The sequence below is a fragment of the Oncorhynchus mykiss genome, chromosome 18 (genome assembly GCF_013265735.2).
Source record: "Oncorhynchus mykiss isolate Arlee chromosome 18, USDA_OmykA_1.1, whole genome shotgun sequence".
NCBI classification, from domain to species: Eukaryota; Metazoa; Chordata; class Actinopteri; order Salmoniformes; family Salmonidae; genus Oncorhynchus; species Oncorhynchus mykiss.
The window spans coordinates 53811844-53826557 of NC_048582.1; the positions used below are offsets into that span (position 1 = coordinate 53811844).

General features: G+C 45.5%; 1 protein-coding gene across 4 annotated transcripts in view; it reads left to right on the plus strand.

The window, feature by feature from the left end:
• The first annotated feature begins 239 nt into the window (after positions 1-239).
• LOC110519664 (chondroitin sulfate proteoglycan 5-like) overlaps positions 240-14714 on the plus strand; it is a 70410-nt gene continuing 55935 nt past the window's right edge. Inside the window, exons 1-3 of one of the 4 annotated variants that reach the window (XM_036953260.1) lie at positions 240-815; positions 2298-3057; positions 4120-4308. In XM_036953260.1, the coding sequence (XP_036809155.1) occupies positions 743-815; positions 2298-3057; positions 4120-4308 (1022 nt within the window). In that variant the 5' untranslated portion in view covers positions 240-742. The remainder of the gene's footprint in view (positions 816-2297; positions 3058-4119; positions 4309-14714) is intronic. The other 3 variants (XM_036953259.1, XM_036953261.1, XM_036953262.1) reach the window with 3 other exon arrangements.

Genomic DNA, 14714 nt, shown 5'->3' on the forward strand with positions numbered 1-14714 from the left:
TAAACCCGCAGAGGGAGGAACGGACTAAACCAACAGAGGGAGGAACAGACTAAACCTGCAGAGGGGGGAACAGACTAAACCAACAGAGGGAGGAACAGACTAAACCTGCAGAGGGAGGAACAGACTAAACCAACAGAGGGAGGAACAGACTAAACCAACAAACAAAGAAACAGACTAAACCAACAGATGGAGGAACAGACTAAACCAACAGATGGAGGAACAGACTAAACCAACAGAGGGAGGAACAGACTAAACCAACAGAGGGAGGAACAGACTAAACCAACAGATGGTGGAAGAGACTAAACCAACAGAGGGGGTAACGGACTAAACCAACAGAGTGAGGAAGAAACTAAACCAAAAGAGGGGGGAACGGACTAAACCAACAGAGGGGGGAACGGACTAAACCAACAGAGGGGGTAACAGACTAAACCAACAGACAGAGGAACAGACAGTGGAGCAGATCAACCCCAGACCACAGACAGAGCAGCCATGTCTCACCGGCAACAGATCTGAACACAGAGAGGGTTTATGCTTGGATTACCACTGCTACACACACACACTGACACATGCTCATACACACACACACTGACAGACACACACTGACAGACACACACACACACACACACACACACACTCTGAAGGAGTCTGTGCTGCTGAGTAACTGGGTCTGGTGTGTGTGTGTCCTGGTGCATCGGTGTGTGTACCAGTGTGTGTAGCGCGGTGTGTGTCGGAGGACGGTGGTATGGCGCGCTGGGAGAGCCGGTCGTGGAGTTGGTCATTAATGATGTCTCTCCTCCTCTCTCTGTCTGCTCACGGTAAGAACACTGCTGTGTGTGTGTATGTCTGTGTGTGTGTTTATGTGTGTCTGTGCTGTGTGTGTGTTTAGTGTGTGTGTGTGTGTGTGTGTGTGTGTGTGTGTGTGTGTGTGTGTGTGTGTGTTCACTATTGCACCTCAAACGTCTGGAAATGTGGGCTCAACAGCGAGAGAGAGAGACTATAAAATCCATTATCTTCAGCATGTCATTATTTTGTCTGAATGTGTCGCTGACTTTGGAATATAGTATGGAATGAGTGTTTTTTCTGTCTGTTACTGCTAGTAATAAACTCTGGCTCTGATAGCTTCTTCATTGGTCATCAGAGAGTGTAATCGATCAGCTGATAGCTTCTTTATTGATCACTGATGTTGTTTTGCCAACGGGCAACTGCTGTCCCAGATCACAAACACACACACACACACTGACACAAGCGTGCACACGGGCACACACTTGTATGCACGTTCACGTGTGTGCACAATCACAAATACAAACACAGATGGAGTTGATCAAACATTAGTGTAGAAGAGATAAGGAATTTGAATTACATGACCTGTGTGTGTGTGTGTGTGTGTGTGTGTGTGTGTGTGTGTGTGTGTGTGTGTGTGTGTGTGTGTGTGTGTGTGTGTGTGTGTGTGTGTGTGTGTGTGTGTGTGTGTGTGTGTGTGTGTGTGTGTGTGTGTGTGTGTGTGTGTGTGTGTGTGTACTGCGTATTGGAATGTGTGTGGACCCACCCTGTGAGGTCCATCTGCCCTGTGGCCCCAGAGAGCAACATTCTGTCACAATGTATCACCGTCAACACAAGCACACACACTCATATTGTGTGTGTGCGCATGTGTGTTAGTGGCCAACCAGTATAGCTACCCATGATCCTGTGCTCTCCTGCCAGGAGAGGTTGCTGGGACTGAGCTCTGACCAATCGCAGCCAAGCCAACCTGGTTACCGTAGTCAGAGCTATGTTTCTATGGCTACAGATCTGTTACTATGGTAACAAACTGTATGTGTAGTGGCATGTCCATACATTTCTCCTCTCGGCTCCTCTCCTTTCCGCTCCTCTCCTTTCTGCTCCTCCTCTTTCTGCTCCTCTCCTCTCCGCTCCTCTCCTCTCCTTTCCACTCTTCTCCTCTCCTGTGGTGTCCGTCTATAGATTGCTGTGTGTATTTCGACATGGTCAGTGTTTAACCTATAGCTGTAATCCTAATCTAATTTCATCTGTGGTCAGTAGAGCATGTTAGAACATCACTGCTCCTAATCCACACTGACACACAGCTTCTGCTTCACAGTATAGAAGGAGGGAGGGAGGGAGAGAGAGAGAGCAGTTTTCAATTAATTTTAATTGAGCACATCAGCTTCCAATCACGCTACTCTGGATTTTGAATGATCATGGCTGCGAATTGAATAAAATCCATTGCAATGGTGTTGTCTGTCTCCTGTGTATGTGTGGGTGTGTCCTGATCTATTTGTTGTTTCTGATTGACCTGACAGGAGACCTCTCATTGACCACCGTCAGCAGGACGGAAGTCCAGCACAGCCAATCATCTTTCTCCGCTTTAGAAAGGGCGGTGCTTATCGGTGATGACTCAGCAGAGCTGATTGGTTTAGGGTTAGGACTAGCGGCTGGACTTCCTCTCAGCGCCATCAAACGCAAACCCTCTCACAGAAGACACTCCCACTTGGACTTCACTGAACAGGACGATCAGCCAATCAGAGAAGAGCTAACTGGCGGGGAATCTCAGGAACGCTCAGATGATATCATCAAGGTGGAGTTCCATAACCCCGACCGCCCCTTGACCCCTGACCTCTCGTCTGATTCTGATTGGCTGACGGCTGTAGTTCAGCCCCTGCAGCAGCGGGCGGGAGACCCCACAGCCTGGACTCTGTCAGATTTCTACGACTACTTGTCCCCCGATGACGAACTCTCCACCATAGACACAACCCTTGACCCTGATCCGACCCTGACCCCTCTGGCAGACATGGAGGATGAAAACCCATCGCTCACTGGCTCCCCTGTCCCCAATGTTACCCCTGACAATGATGACCCCCAGCCACCCTCTCAGTCTCAGCCCCCCTCTCAGTCTCAATCCCCCCCTCCTCCTTTCCCTCCTCAGGGGTCAGATGGGTGTGGTCTGGGCTTTGTGAGGTCAGAGGTCGGGGGTGAGTGTGTGTCTCAGTGTGACGCACAGCCTGACTTCTGCTACAACAGAGGAGTTTGTACCATCGCTACCGGAATAGGAGCATTCTGCAGGTAATTTTGCACAATCATCAGTGGAAAGAAATACATGTACAATAATGTGGGTGGGGGCTTAGTGGTTTGTACACTACAGAACAATATACAGCTGGTGTCTTTCTAACAAAACCAGAATAGAGGACAGATAGACACCCCACTGACAAACATGTAGAAACATGCAGGGCCACAAGCCTACTCAGCAGGGGGGGTCCATATGTCCTTACCCAACCTGAACCTCCCCTTCCACATGTCAAACACACACACACCCTCTCTGATCCAGTTGATCTTATTATAGGACTAGTCTGGGCTGATTCTCTCTTAATTACTGGACAGACTTCTGATCTAACCTAGGACAGGCACATGTAGGCCCTATAAAATCTGAGATGCAGAGAACAAGGACTGAATCACGGAATCCAGACATTAAAACAGAATTCAACAATATTCAAAAATGTATTGAACTTAGTAGGGAATCAACTAAATGTATTGAAAATGTATTAATTTGACGAAGTGTATAGTAAGACATGAACAGAATGCATCAGTGATTCATACTGAAGAAGCAGCGAGAATCCTGTACCACTTTGTGTAGCTGTTCGAGATGATGCTAATGAAGAAGCTAGTGGTAGATGCAAAGGCTTTCCCAAAAACATTCTTAATTAAATGTTAACTACAGAGTAGCCTATGATTACCTGGCAGAATAATTTCCTGATTATTTGGGTATTTCTTTTGCAAACTCTACCGTCTCATGTGCACTCCAAAAACACTGCTAAAAACAGCCTTATGCTAGGTGAGCACTGCAATTAAAGGGTAACTACATGCAAAAAAAAAAATGTTTTTAAAAAATGTCCCAAACCTCAATAGTGGTCTCCTGATGTGCTTTAAGCATGGCTGAGGACTTAGAACATCCAAAGTTTCTGTTTTTCTACAGTACTAGTAGCAGTACATCAACTCATTGACATTGCCTTGTAACAACAATCGTCAGATAGCGCGGCAGTTTGTTTTAGAGACACAAATACTTCCTGAATTCTACTGCCTGTCTGTCTATTCTATAGTTAAAATATCCCCCCACCCCTATCTCTCTAGATGTAATGTTCAGGACTATATGTGGAACAAGGGCTCTCGTTGTGATTGGGTGGTGACAGACTTCCAGGTGCTGTGTGTGGTAGTGGGTGTGGCCTCTACGACCCTTATCCTACTCATCATCATCATCGTCTTCTTCGCCAAACGACTCCACCGCCTGAGGATTGAGAACAGGCGACTCCGCAAACGCAGGTCAGTGTATGTCTAAGAGAGAAAGAGACAGAAATAATCGAATCACATTTTATTTGTCACATGCGCTGAATACAACAGGTGTAGACCTCACCGTGAAATGCTTTATTACAAGCCCTTAACCAACAATGCAGTTCAATATATAGAGTTAAGAAAATACTAAATAAACTAAAGTGAAAAAAAATATATGCGAGAGAGCTACAGAGAGAGAGGGGAAAAGAGATAGAGGGGAAGAGAGATACAGAGAAAGAGAGGGGAAGAGAGATACAGAGAAAGAGAGGGGAAGAGAGATACAGAGAAAGAGAGGGGAAGAGAGATACAGAGAAATAGAGGGGAAGAGAGATACAGAGAAAGAGAGGGGAAGAGAGATACAGAGAGAGAGGGGAAGAGCGATACAGAGAAAGAGAGGGGAAGAGAGATGCAGAGATAGAGAGGGGAAGAGAGATACAGAGAAAGAGAGGGGAAGAGAGATGGAGAGAAAGAGAGGGGAAGAGAGATACAGAGAAAGAGAGGGGAAGAGAGATACAGAGAAAGAGAGGGGAAGAGAGATACAGAGAAAGAGAGACACAGAGAAAGAGAGGGAAAAGAGATACAGAGAAAGAGAGGGGAAGAGAGATACAGAGAAAGAGAGGGGAAGAGAGATACAGAGAAAGAGAGATACAGAGAAAGAGAAACACAGAGAAAGGGAGACACAGAGAAAGAGAGACACAGAGAAAGAGAGACACAGAGAAAGGGAGACACAGAAAAAGAGAGATACAGAGAAAGAGAGACAGAGAAAGAGAGGGGAAGAGAGATACAGAGAAAGAGAGATGCAGAGAGATACAGAGAAAGAGAGGGGAAGAGAGATACAGAGAGAGGGGAAGAGAGATACAGAGAAGAGAGGGAAAGAGAGATGGAAAGAAAGAGAGGGGAAGAGAGACACAGAGAAAGAGAGGGGAAGAGAGAAACAGAGAAAGAGAGGGGAAGAGAGAAGCAGAGAAAGAGAGGGGAAGAGAGATAAAGAGAAAGAGAGGGGGAGAGAGATACAGAGAAAGAGAGGGGAAGAGAGATGCAGAGAAAGAGAGATACAGAGAAAGAGAGTGGAAGAGAGATACAGAGAAAGAGAGGGGAAGAGAGATACAGAGAAGAGAGGAGAAGAGAGATGGAGAGAAAGAGCGGGGAAGAGAGATAGAGGGAAAGAGAGATGCAGAGAAAGAGAGGGGAAGAGAGATGGAGAGAAAGAGAGGGGAAGAGAGACACAGAGAAAGAAAGAAACAGAGAAAGAGAGGGGAAGAGAGATACAGAGAAAGGATTGATGCAGAGAACGACAGGGGACGAGAGATACAGAGAAAGAGAGAAAGAGAGGGGAAGAGAGATACAGAGAAAGAGAGATACAGAGAAAGATAGGGGAAGAGAGATACAGAGAAAGAGAGGGGAAGAGAGATACAGAGAAAGAGAGGGGAAGAGAGATAGAGGGGAAGAGAGGGGAAGAGAGATACAGAGAAAGAGATGGGAAGAGAGATGGAGAGTAAGAGAGGGGAAGAGAGATACAGAGAAAGAGAGGGGAAGAGAGATACAGAGAAAGAGAGGGGAAGAGAGATGGAGAGAAAGAGAGTGGAAGAGAGATGGAGAGAAAGAGAGGGGAAGAGAGATACAGAGAAAGAGAGGGGAAGAGAGATGGAGAGAAAGAGAGTGGAAGAGAGATGGAGAGAAAGAGAGGGGAAGAGAGATACAGAGAAAGAGAGGGGAAGAGAGATACAGAGAAAGAGAGGGGAAGCAAGATACAGAGAAAGAGAGGGGAAGAGAGATACAGAGAAGAGATGAGAAGAGAGATGGAGAGAAAGAGAGGGGAAGAGAGATAGAGGGAAAGAGAGATGCAGAGAAAGAGAGGGGAAGAGAGATGGAGAGAAAGAGAGGGGAAGAGAGACACAGAGAAAGAAAGAACAGAGAAAGAGAGGGGAAGAGAGATACAGAGAAAGGATTAATGCAGAGAACGACAGGGGACGAGAGATACAGAGAAAGAGAGATACAGAGAAAGAGAGGGGAAGAGATGCAGAGAAAGAGAAGTGAAGAGAGATACAGAGAAAGAGAGGGGAAGAGAGATATAGAGAAAGAGAGATACAGAGAAAGAGAGGGGAAGAGAGATACAGAGAAAGACAGATACAGAGAAAGAGAGGGGAAGAGAGATACAGAGAAAGAGAGGGGAAGAGAGATACAGAGAAAGAGAGATACAGAGAACGAGAGGGGAAGAGAGATACAGAGAAAGAGAGATACGGAGAAAGAGAGGGGAAGAGAGTTACAGAGAAAGAGAGATACAGAGAATGAGAGTGGAAGAGAGATGGAGAGAAAGAGAGGGGAAGAGAGATACAGAGAAAGAGAGGGGAAGAGAGATACAGAGAAAGAGAGGGGAAGAGAGATGGAGAGAAAGAGAGTGGAAGAGAGATGGAGAGAAAGAGAGGGGAAGAGAGATACAGAGAAAGAGAGGGGAAGAGAGATAGAGGGGAAGAGAGGGGAAGAGAGATACAGAGAAAGAGATGGGAAGAGAGATAGAGAGATACAGAGAAAGAGAGGGGAAGCGAGAAACAGAGAAAGAGAAGGGAAGAGAGATGGAGAGTAAGAGAGGGGAAGAGAGATACAGAGAAAGAGAGGGGAAGAGAGATACAGAGAAAGAGAGGGGAAGAGAGATACAGAGAAAGAGAGGGGAAGAGAGATACAGAGAAGAGAGGAGAAGAGAGATGGAGAGAAAGAGAGGGGAAGAGAGATAGAGGGAAAGAGAGATGCAGAGAAAGAGAGGGGAAGAGAGATGGAGAGAAAGAGAGGGGAAGAGAGACACAGAGAAAGAAAGAAACAGAGAAAGAGAGGGGAAGAGAGATACAGAGAAAGGATTAATGCAGAGAACGACAGGGGACGAGAGATACAGAGAAAGAGAGATACAGAGAAAGAGAGGGGAAGAGAGATACAGAGAAAGAGAGATACAGAGAAAGGTAGGGGAAGAGAGATACAGAGAAAGAGAGGGGAAGAGAGATACAGAGAAAGAGAGATACAGAGAACGAGAGGGGAAGAGACATACAGAGAAAGAGAGATACGGAGAAAGAGAGGGGAAGAGAGATACAGAGAAAGAGAGGGGAAGAGAGATACAGAGAAAGAGAGGGGAAGAGAGTGGAAGAGAGATGGAGAGAAAGAGAGGGGAAGAGAGATACAGAGAAAGAGAGGGGAAGAGAGATACAGAGAAAGAGAGGGGAAGCGAGATACAGAGAAAGAGAGGGGAAGAGAGATGGAGAGTAAGAGAGGGGAAGAGAGATACAGAGAAAGAGAGGGGAAGAGAAAGAGAGGGGAAGAGAGATAGAGGGAAAGAGAGATGCAGAGAAAGAGAGGGGAAGAGAGATGGAGAGAAAGAGAGGGGAAGAGAGACACAGAGAAAGAAAGAAACAGAGAAAGAGAGGGGAAGAGATGCAGAGAAAGAGAGGGGAAGAGAGATGCAGAGAAAGAGAGGGGAAGAGAGATACAGAGAAAGAGATTGAAACAGAGAACGACAGGGGACGAGAGATACAGAGAAAGAGAGATACAGAGAAAGAGAGGGGAAGAGAGATACAGAGAAAGAGAGGGGAAGAGAGATACAGAGAAAAAGAGATACAGAGAAAGAGAGGGGAAGAGAGATACAGAGAAAGAGAGGGGAAGAGAGAAACAGAGAAAGAGAGATACAGAGAAAGAGAGGGGAAGAGAGATACAGAGAAAGAGAGGGGAAGAGAGATACAGAGAAAGAGAGGGGAAGAGAGACACAGAGAATGAGAGATACAGAGAAAGAGAGACACAGAGAAAGAGAGGGGAAGAGAGATACAGAGAAAGAGATTGAAACAGAGAACGACAGGGGACGAGAGATACAGAGAAAGAGAGATACAGAGAAAGAGAGGGGAAGAGAGATACAGAGAAAGAGAGGGGAAGAGAGATACAGAGAAAAAGAGATACAGAGAAAGAGAGGGGAAGAGAGATACAGAGAAAGAGAGGGGAAGAGAGAAACAGAGAAAGAGAGATACAGAGAAAGAGAGGGGAAGAGAGATACAGAGAAAGAGAGGGGAAGAGAGATACAGAGAAAGAGAGGGGAAGAGAGACACAGAGAATGAGAGATACAGAGAAAGAGAGACACAGAGAAAGAGAGGGGAAGAGAGATACAGAGAAAGAGAGATACAGAATAAGAGAGATACAGAGAAAGAGAGATAAAGAGAAAGAGAGGGGAAGAGAGATACAGAGAAAGAGAGATACAGAATAAGAGAGATACAGAGAAAGAGAGATACAGAGAACGAGAGGGGAAGAGAGATGGAGAGAAAGAGAGGGGAAGAGATATACAGAGAAAGAGAGGGGAAGAGAGATACAGAGAAAGAGAGATACAGAGAAAGAGAGATACAAAGAACGAGAGGGGAAGAGAGATACAGAGAAAGAGAGATACGGAGAAAGAGAGGGGAAGAGAGATACAGAGAAAGAGAGGGGAAGAGAGATACAGAGAAAGAGAGGGGAAGCAAGATACAGAGAAAGAGAGGGGAAGAGAGATGGAGAGTAAGAGAGGGGAAGAGAGATACAGAGAAAGAGATGGGAAGAGAGATAGAGAGATACAGAGAAAGAGAGGGGAAGCGAGAAACAGAGAAAGAGAGGGGAAGAGAGAAGGAGAGTAAGAGAGGGGAAGAGAGATACAGAGAAGAGAGGAGAAGAGAGATGGAGAGAAAGAGAGGGGAAGAGAGATAGAGGGAAAGAGAGATGCAGAGAAAGAGAGGGGATGAGAGATGGAGAGAAAGAGAGGGGAAGAGAGACACAGAGAAAGAAAGAAACAGAGAAAGAGAGGGGAAGAGAGATACAGAGAAAGGATTAATGCAGAGAACGACAGGGGACGAGAGATACAGAGAAAGAGAGATACAGAGAAAGAGAGGGGAAGAGAGATACAGAGAAAGAGAGATACAGAGAAAGATAGGGGAAGAGAGATACAGAGAAAGAGAGGGGAAGAGAGATACAGAGAAAGAGAGATACAGAGAACGAGAGGGGAAGAGACATACAGAGAAAGAGAGATACGGAGAAAGAGAGGGGAAGAGAGATACAGAGAAAGAGAGATACAGAGAATGAGAGTGGAAGAGAGATGGAGAGAAAGAGAGGGGAAGAGAGATACAGAGAAAGAGAGGGGAAGAGAGATACAGAGAAAGAGAGGGGAAGAGAGATGGAGAGAAAGAGAGTGGAAGAGAGATGGAGAGAAAGAGAGGGGAAGAGAGATACAGAGAAAGAGAGGGGAAGAGAGATACAGAGAAAGAGAGAGGAAGCGAGATACAGAGAAAGAGAGGGGAAGAGAGATGGAGAGTAAGAGAGGGGAAGAGAGATACAGAGAAAGAGATGGGAAGAGAGATAGAGAGATACAGAGAAAGAGAGGGGAAGCGAGAAACAGAGAAAGAGAGGGGAAGAGAGATGGAGAGTAAGAGAGGGGAAGAGAGATACAGAGAAAGAGAGGGGAAGAGAGATACAGAGAAAGAGAGGGGAAGAGAGATACAGAGAAAGAGAGGGGAAGAGAGATACAGAGAAGAGAGGAGAAGAGAGTTGGAGAGAAAGAGAGGGGAAGAGAGATAGAGGGAAAGAGAGATGCAGAGAAAGAGAGGGGAAGAGAGATGGAGAGAAAGAGAGGGGAAGAGAGACACAGAGAAAGAAAGAAACAGAGAAAGAGAGGGGAAGAGATGCAGAGAAAGAGAGGGGAAGAGAGATGCAGAGAAAGATAGATACAGAGAAAGAGAGGGGAAGAGAGATACAGAGAAAGAGAGGGGAAGAGAGATACAGAGAAAGAGATTGATACAGAGAACGACAGGGGACGAGAGATACAGAGAAAGAGAGATACAGAGAAAGAGAGGGGAAGAGAGATACAGAGAAAAAGAGATACAGAGAAAGAGAGGGGAAGAGAGATACAGAGAAAGAGAGGGGAAGAGAGAAACAGAGAAAGAGAGGGGAAGAGAGAAACAGAGAAAGAGAGATACAGAGAAAGAGAGGGGAAGAGAGATACAGAGAAAGAGAGGGGAAGAGAGATACAGAGAAAGAGAGGGGAAGAGAGACACAGAGAAAGAGAGATACAGAGAAAGAGAGACACAGAGAAAGAGAGGGGAAGAGAGATACAGAGAAAGAGAGATACAGAATAAGAGAGATACAGAGAAAGAGAGATAAAGAGAAAGAGAGGGGAAGAGAGATACAGAGAAAGAGAGGGGAAGAGAGATACAGAGAAAGAGAGATACAGAGAATGAGAGGGGAAGAGAGATGGAGAGAAAGAGAGGGGAAGAGATATACAGAGAAAGAGAGGGGAAGAGAGATACAGAGAAAGAGAGATACAGAGAAAGAGAGATACAAAGAACGAGAGGGGAAGAGAGATACAGAGAAAGAGAGATACGGAGAAAGAGAGGGGAAGAGAGATACAGAGAAAGAGAGGGGAAGAGATGCAGAGAAAGAGAGGGGAAGAGAGATACAGAGAAAGAGAGGGGAAGAGAGATACAGAGAAAGAGAGATACAGAGACAGAGAGGTGAAGAGAGATACAGAGAAAGAGAGGGGAAGAGAGATACAGAGAAAGAGAGATACAAAGAACGAGAGGGGAAGAGAGATACAGAGAAAGAGAGAAACAGAGAAAGAGAGGGGAAGAGAGATACGGAGAAAGAGAGATACAGAGAAAGAGAGGGGAAGAGAGATACAGAGAAAGAGAGGGGAAGAGAGACACAGAGAAAGAGAGATACAGAGAAAGAGAGGGGAAGAGAGATACAGAGAAAGAGAGACACAGAGAAAGAGAGGGGAAGAGAGATACAGAGAAAGAGAGGGGAAGAGAGATACAGAGAAAGAGAGACACAGAGAAAGAGAGATACAGAGAAAGAGAGATACAGAGAAAGAGAGGGGAAGAGAGATACAGAGAAAGAGAGGGGAAGAGAGATACAGAGAAAGAGAGGGGAAGAGAGATACAGAGAAAGAGAGGGGAAGAGAGATACAGAGAAAGAGATTGATACAGAGAACGACAGGGGACGAGAGATACAGAGAAAGAGAGATACAGAGAAAGAGAGGGGAAGAGAGATACAGAGAAAAAGAGATACAGAGAAAGAGAGGGGAAGAGAGATACAGAGAAAGAGAGGGGAAGAGAGAAACAGAGAAAGAGAGGGGAAGAGAGAAACAGAGAAAGAGAGATACAGAGAAAGAGAGGGGAAGAGAGATACAGAGAAAGAGAGGGGAAGAGAGATACAGAGAAAGAGAGGGGAAGAGAGACACAGAGAAAGAGAGATACAGAGAAAGAGAGACACAGAGAAAGAGAGGGGAAGAGAGATACAGAGAAAGAGAGATACAGAATAAGAGAGATACAGAGAAAGAGAGATAAAGAGAAAGAGAGGGGAAGAGAGATACAGAGAAAGAGAGGGGAAGAGAGATACAGAGAAAGAGAGATACAGAGAATGAGAGGGGAAGAGAGATGGAGAGAAAGAGAGGGGAAGAGATATACAGAGAAAGAGAGGGGAAGAGAGATACAGAGAAAGAGAGATACAGAGAAAGAGAGATACAAAGAACGAGAGGGGAAGAGAGATACAGAGAAAGAGAGATACGGAGAAAGAGAGGGGAAGAGAGATACAGAGAAAGAGAGGGGAAGAGATGCAGAGAAAGAGAGGGGAAGAGAGATACAGAGAAAGAGAGGGGAAGAGAGATACAGAGAAAGAGAGATACAGAGACAGAGAGGGGAAGAGAGATACAGAGAAAGAGAGGGGAAGAGAGATACAGAGAAAGAGAGATACAAAGAACGAGAGGGGAAGAGAGATACAGAGAAAGAGAGAAACAGAGAAAGAGAGGGGAAGAGAGATACGGAGAAAGAGAGATACAGAGAAAGAGAGGGGAAGAGAGATACAGAGAAAGAGAGGGGAAGAGAGACACAGAGAAAGAGAGATACAGAGAAAGAGAGGGGAAGAGAGATACAGAGAAAGAGAGACACAGAGAAAGAGAGGGGAAGAGAGATACAGAGAAAGAGAGGGGAAGAGAGATACAGAGAAAGAGAGACACAGAGAAAGAGAGATACAGAGAAAGAGAGGGGAAGAGAGATACAGAGAAAGAGAGGGGAAGAGAGATACAGAGAAAGAGAGGGGAAGAGAGATACAGAGAAAGAGAGACACATAGAAAGAGAGGGGAAGAGAGATACAGAGAAAGAGAGGGGAAGAGAGATACAGAGAAAGAGAGATACAGAGAAAGAGAGACACAGAGAAAGGGAGACACAGAGAAAGAGAGACACAGAGAAAGAGAGACACAGAGAAAGGGAGACACAGAAAAAGAGAGATACAGAGAAAGAGAGACACAGAGAAAGAGAGGGGAAGAGAGATACAGAGAAAGAGAGATGCAGAGAGATACAGAGAAAGAGAGGGGAAGAGAGATACAGAGAGAGGGGAAGAGAGATACAGAGAAGAGAGGGAAAGAGAGATGGAGAGAAAGAGAGGGGAAGAGAGACACAGAGAAAGAGAGGGGAAGAGAGAAACAGAGAAAGAGAGGGGAAGAGAGAAGCAGAGAAAGAGAGGGGAAGAGAGATAAAGAGAAAGAGAGGGGGAGAGAGATACAGAGAAAGAGAGGGGAAGAGAGATGCAGAGAAAGAGAGATACAGAGAAAGAGAGGGGAAGAGAGATACAGAGAAAGAGAGGGGAAGAGAGATACAGAGAAAGATTGATACAGAGAACGACAGGGGACGAGAGATACAGAGAAAGAGAGATACAGAGAAAGAGAGGGGAAGAGAGATAGAGAAAGAGAGGGGAAGAGAGATACAGAGAAAGAGAGATACAGAAAGAGAGGGGGAGAGAGATACAGAGAAAGAGAGATGAAGAGAGATGCAGAGAAAGAGAGGGGAAGAGAGATGAAGAGAAAGAGAGATACAGAGAAAGAGAGGAGAATAGAGTTACAGAGAAAGAGAGATACAGAGAACAAGAGGGGAAGAGAGATGGAGAGAAAGAGAGGGGAAGAGAGATACAGAGAAAGAGAGGGGAAGAGAGATACAGAGAAAGAGAGATACAGAGAAAGAGAGGGGAAGAGAGATACAGAGAAACAGAGATACAGAGCAGGAGAGAGATACAAAGAACGAGAGGGGAAGAGAAATACAGAGAAAGAGAGATACAGAGAAAGAGAGGGGAAGAGAGAAAGAGAGATACAGAGAAAGAGAGGGGAAGAGAGATACAGAGAAAGAGAGGGGAAGAGAGACACAGAGAAAGAGAGATACAGAGAAAGAGAGGGGAAGAGAGATACAGAGAAAGAGAGACACAGAGAAAGAGAGGGGAAGAGAGATACAGAGAAAGAGAGACACAGAGAAAGAGAGGGGAAGAGAGATACAGAGAAAGAGAGGGGAAGAGAGATACAGAGAAAGAGAGGGGAAAAGAGATACAGAGAAAGAGAGACACAGAGAAAGAGAGGGGAAGAGAGATACAGAGAAAGAGAGGGGAAGAGAGATACAGAGAAAGAGAGGGGAAGAGAGATACAGAGAAAGAGAGATACAGAGAAAGAGAGACACAGAGAAAGAGAGATAGAGAGAGACAGAGAAAGAGAGATGCAGAGAAAGAGAGGGGAAGAGAGATACAGAGAAAGAGAGGGGAAGAGAGATACAGAGAAAGAGCGATGAAGAGAGATGCAGAGAAAGAGAGGGGAAGAGAGACACAGAGAAAGAGAGATACAGAGAAAGAGAGACACAGAGAAAGAGAGGGGAAGAGAGATACAGAGAAAGAGAGATACAGAGAAAGAGAGATACAGAGAAAGAGAGGGGAAGAGAGATACAGAGAAAGAGAGGGGAAGAGAGATACAGAGATCGAGAGAGGAAGAGAGATGGAGAGAAAGAGAGGGGAAGAGATATACAGAGAAAGAGAGGGGAAGAGAGATACAGAGAAAGAGAGATACAGAGAAAGAGAGATACAAAGAACGAGAGGGGAAGAGAGATACAGAGAAAGAGAGATATGGAGAAAGAGAGGGGAAGAGAGATACAGAGAAAGAGAGATACAGAGAAAGAGAGGGGAAGAGATGCAGAGAAAGAGAGGGGAAGAGAGATACAGAGAAAGAGAGGGGAAGAGAGATATAGAGAAAGAGAGATACAGAGAAAGAGAGGGGAAGAGAGATACAGAGAAAGAGAGGGGAAGAGAGAAACAGAGAAAGAGAGATACAGAGAAAGAGAGGGGAAGAGAGATACAGAGAAAGAGAGGGGAAGAGAGATACAGAGAAAGAGAGATACAAAGAACGAGAGGGGAAGAGAGATACAGAGAAAGAGAGAAACAGAGAAAGAGAGGGGAAGAGAGATACAGAGAAAGAGAGATACAGAGAAAGAGAGGGGAAGAGAGATACAGAGAAAGAGAGGGGAAGAGAGACACAGAGAAAGAGAGATACAGAGAAAGAGAGGGGAAGAGAGATACAGAGAAAGAGAGACACAGAGAAAGAG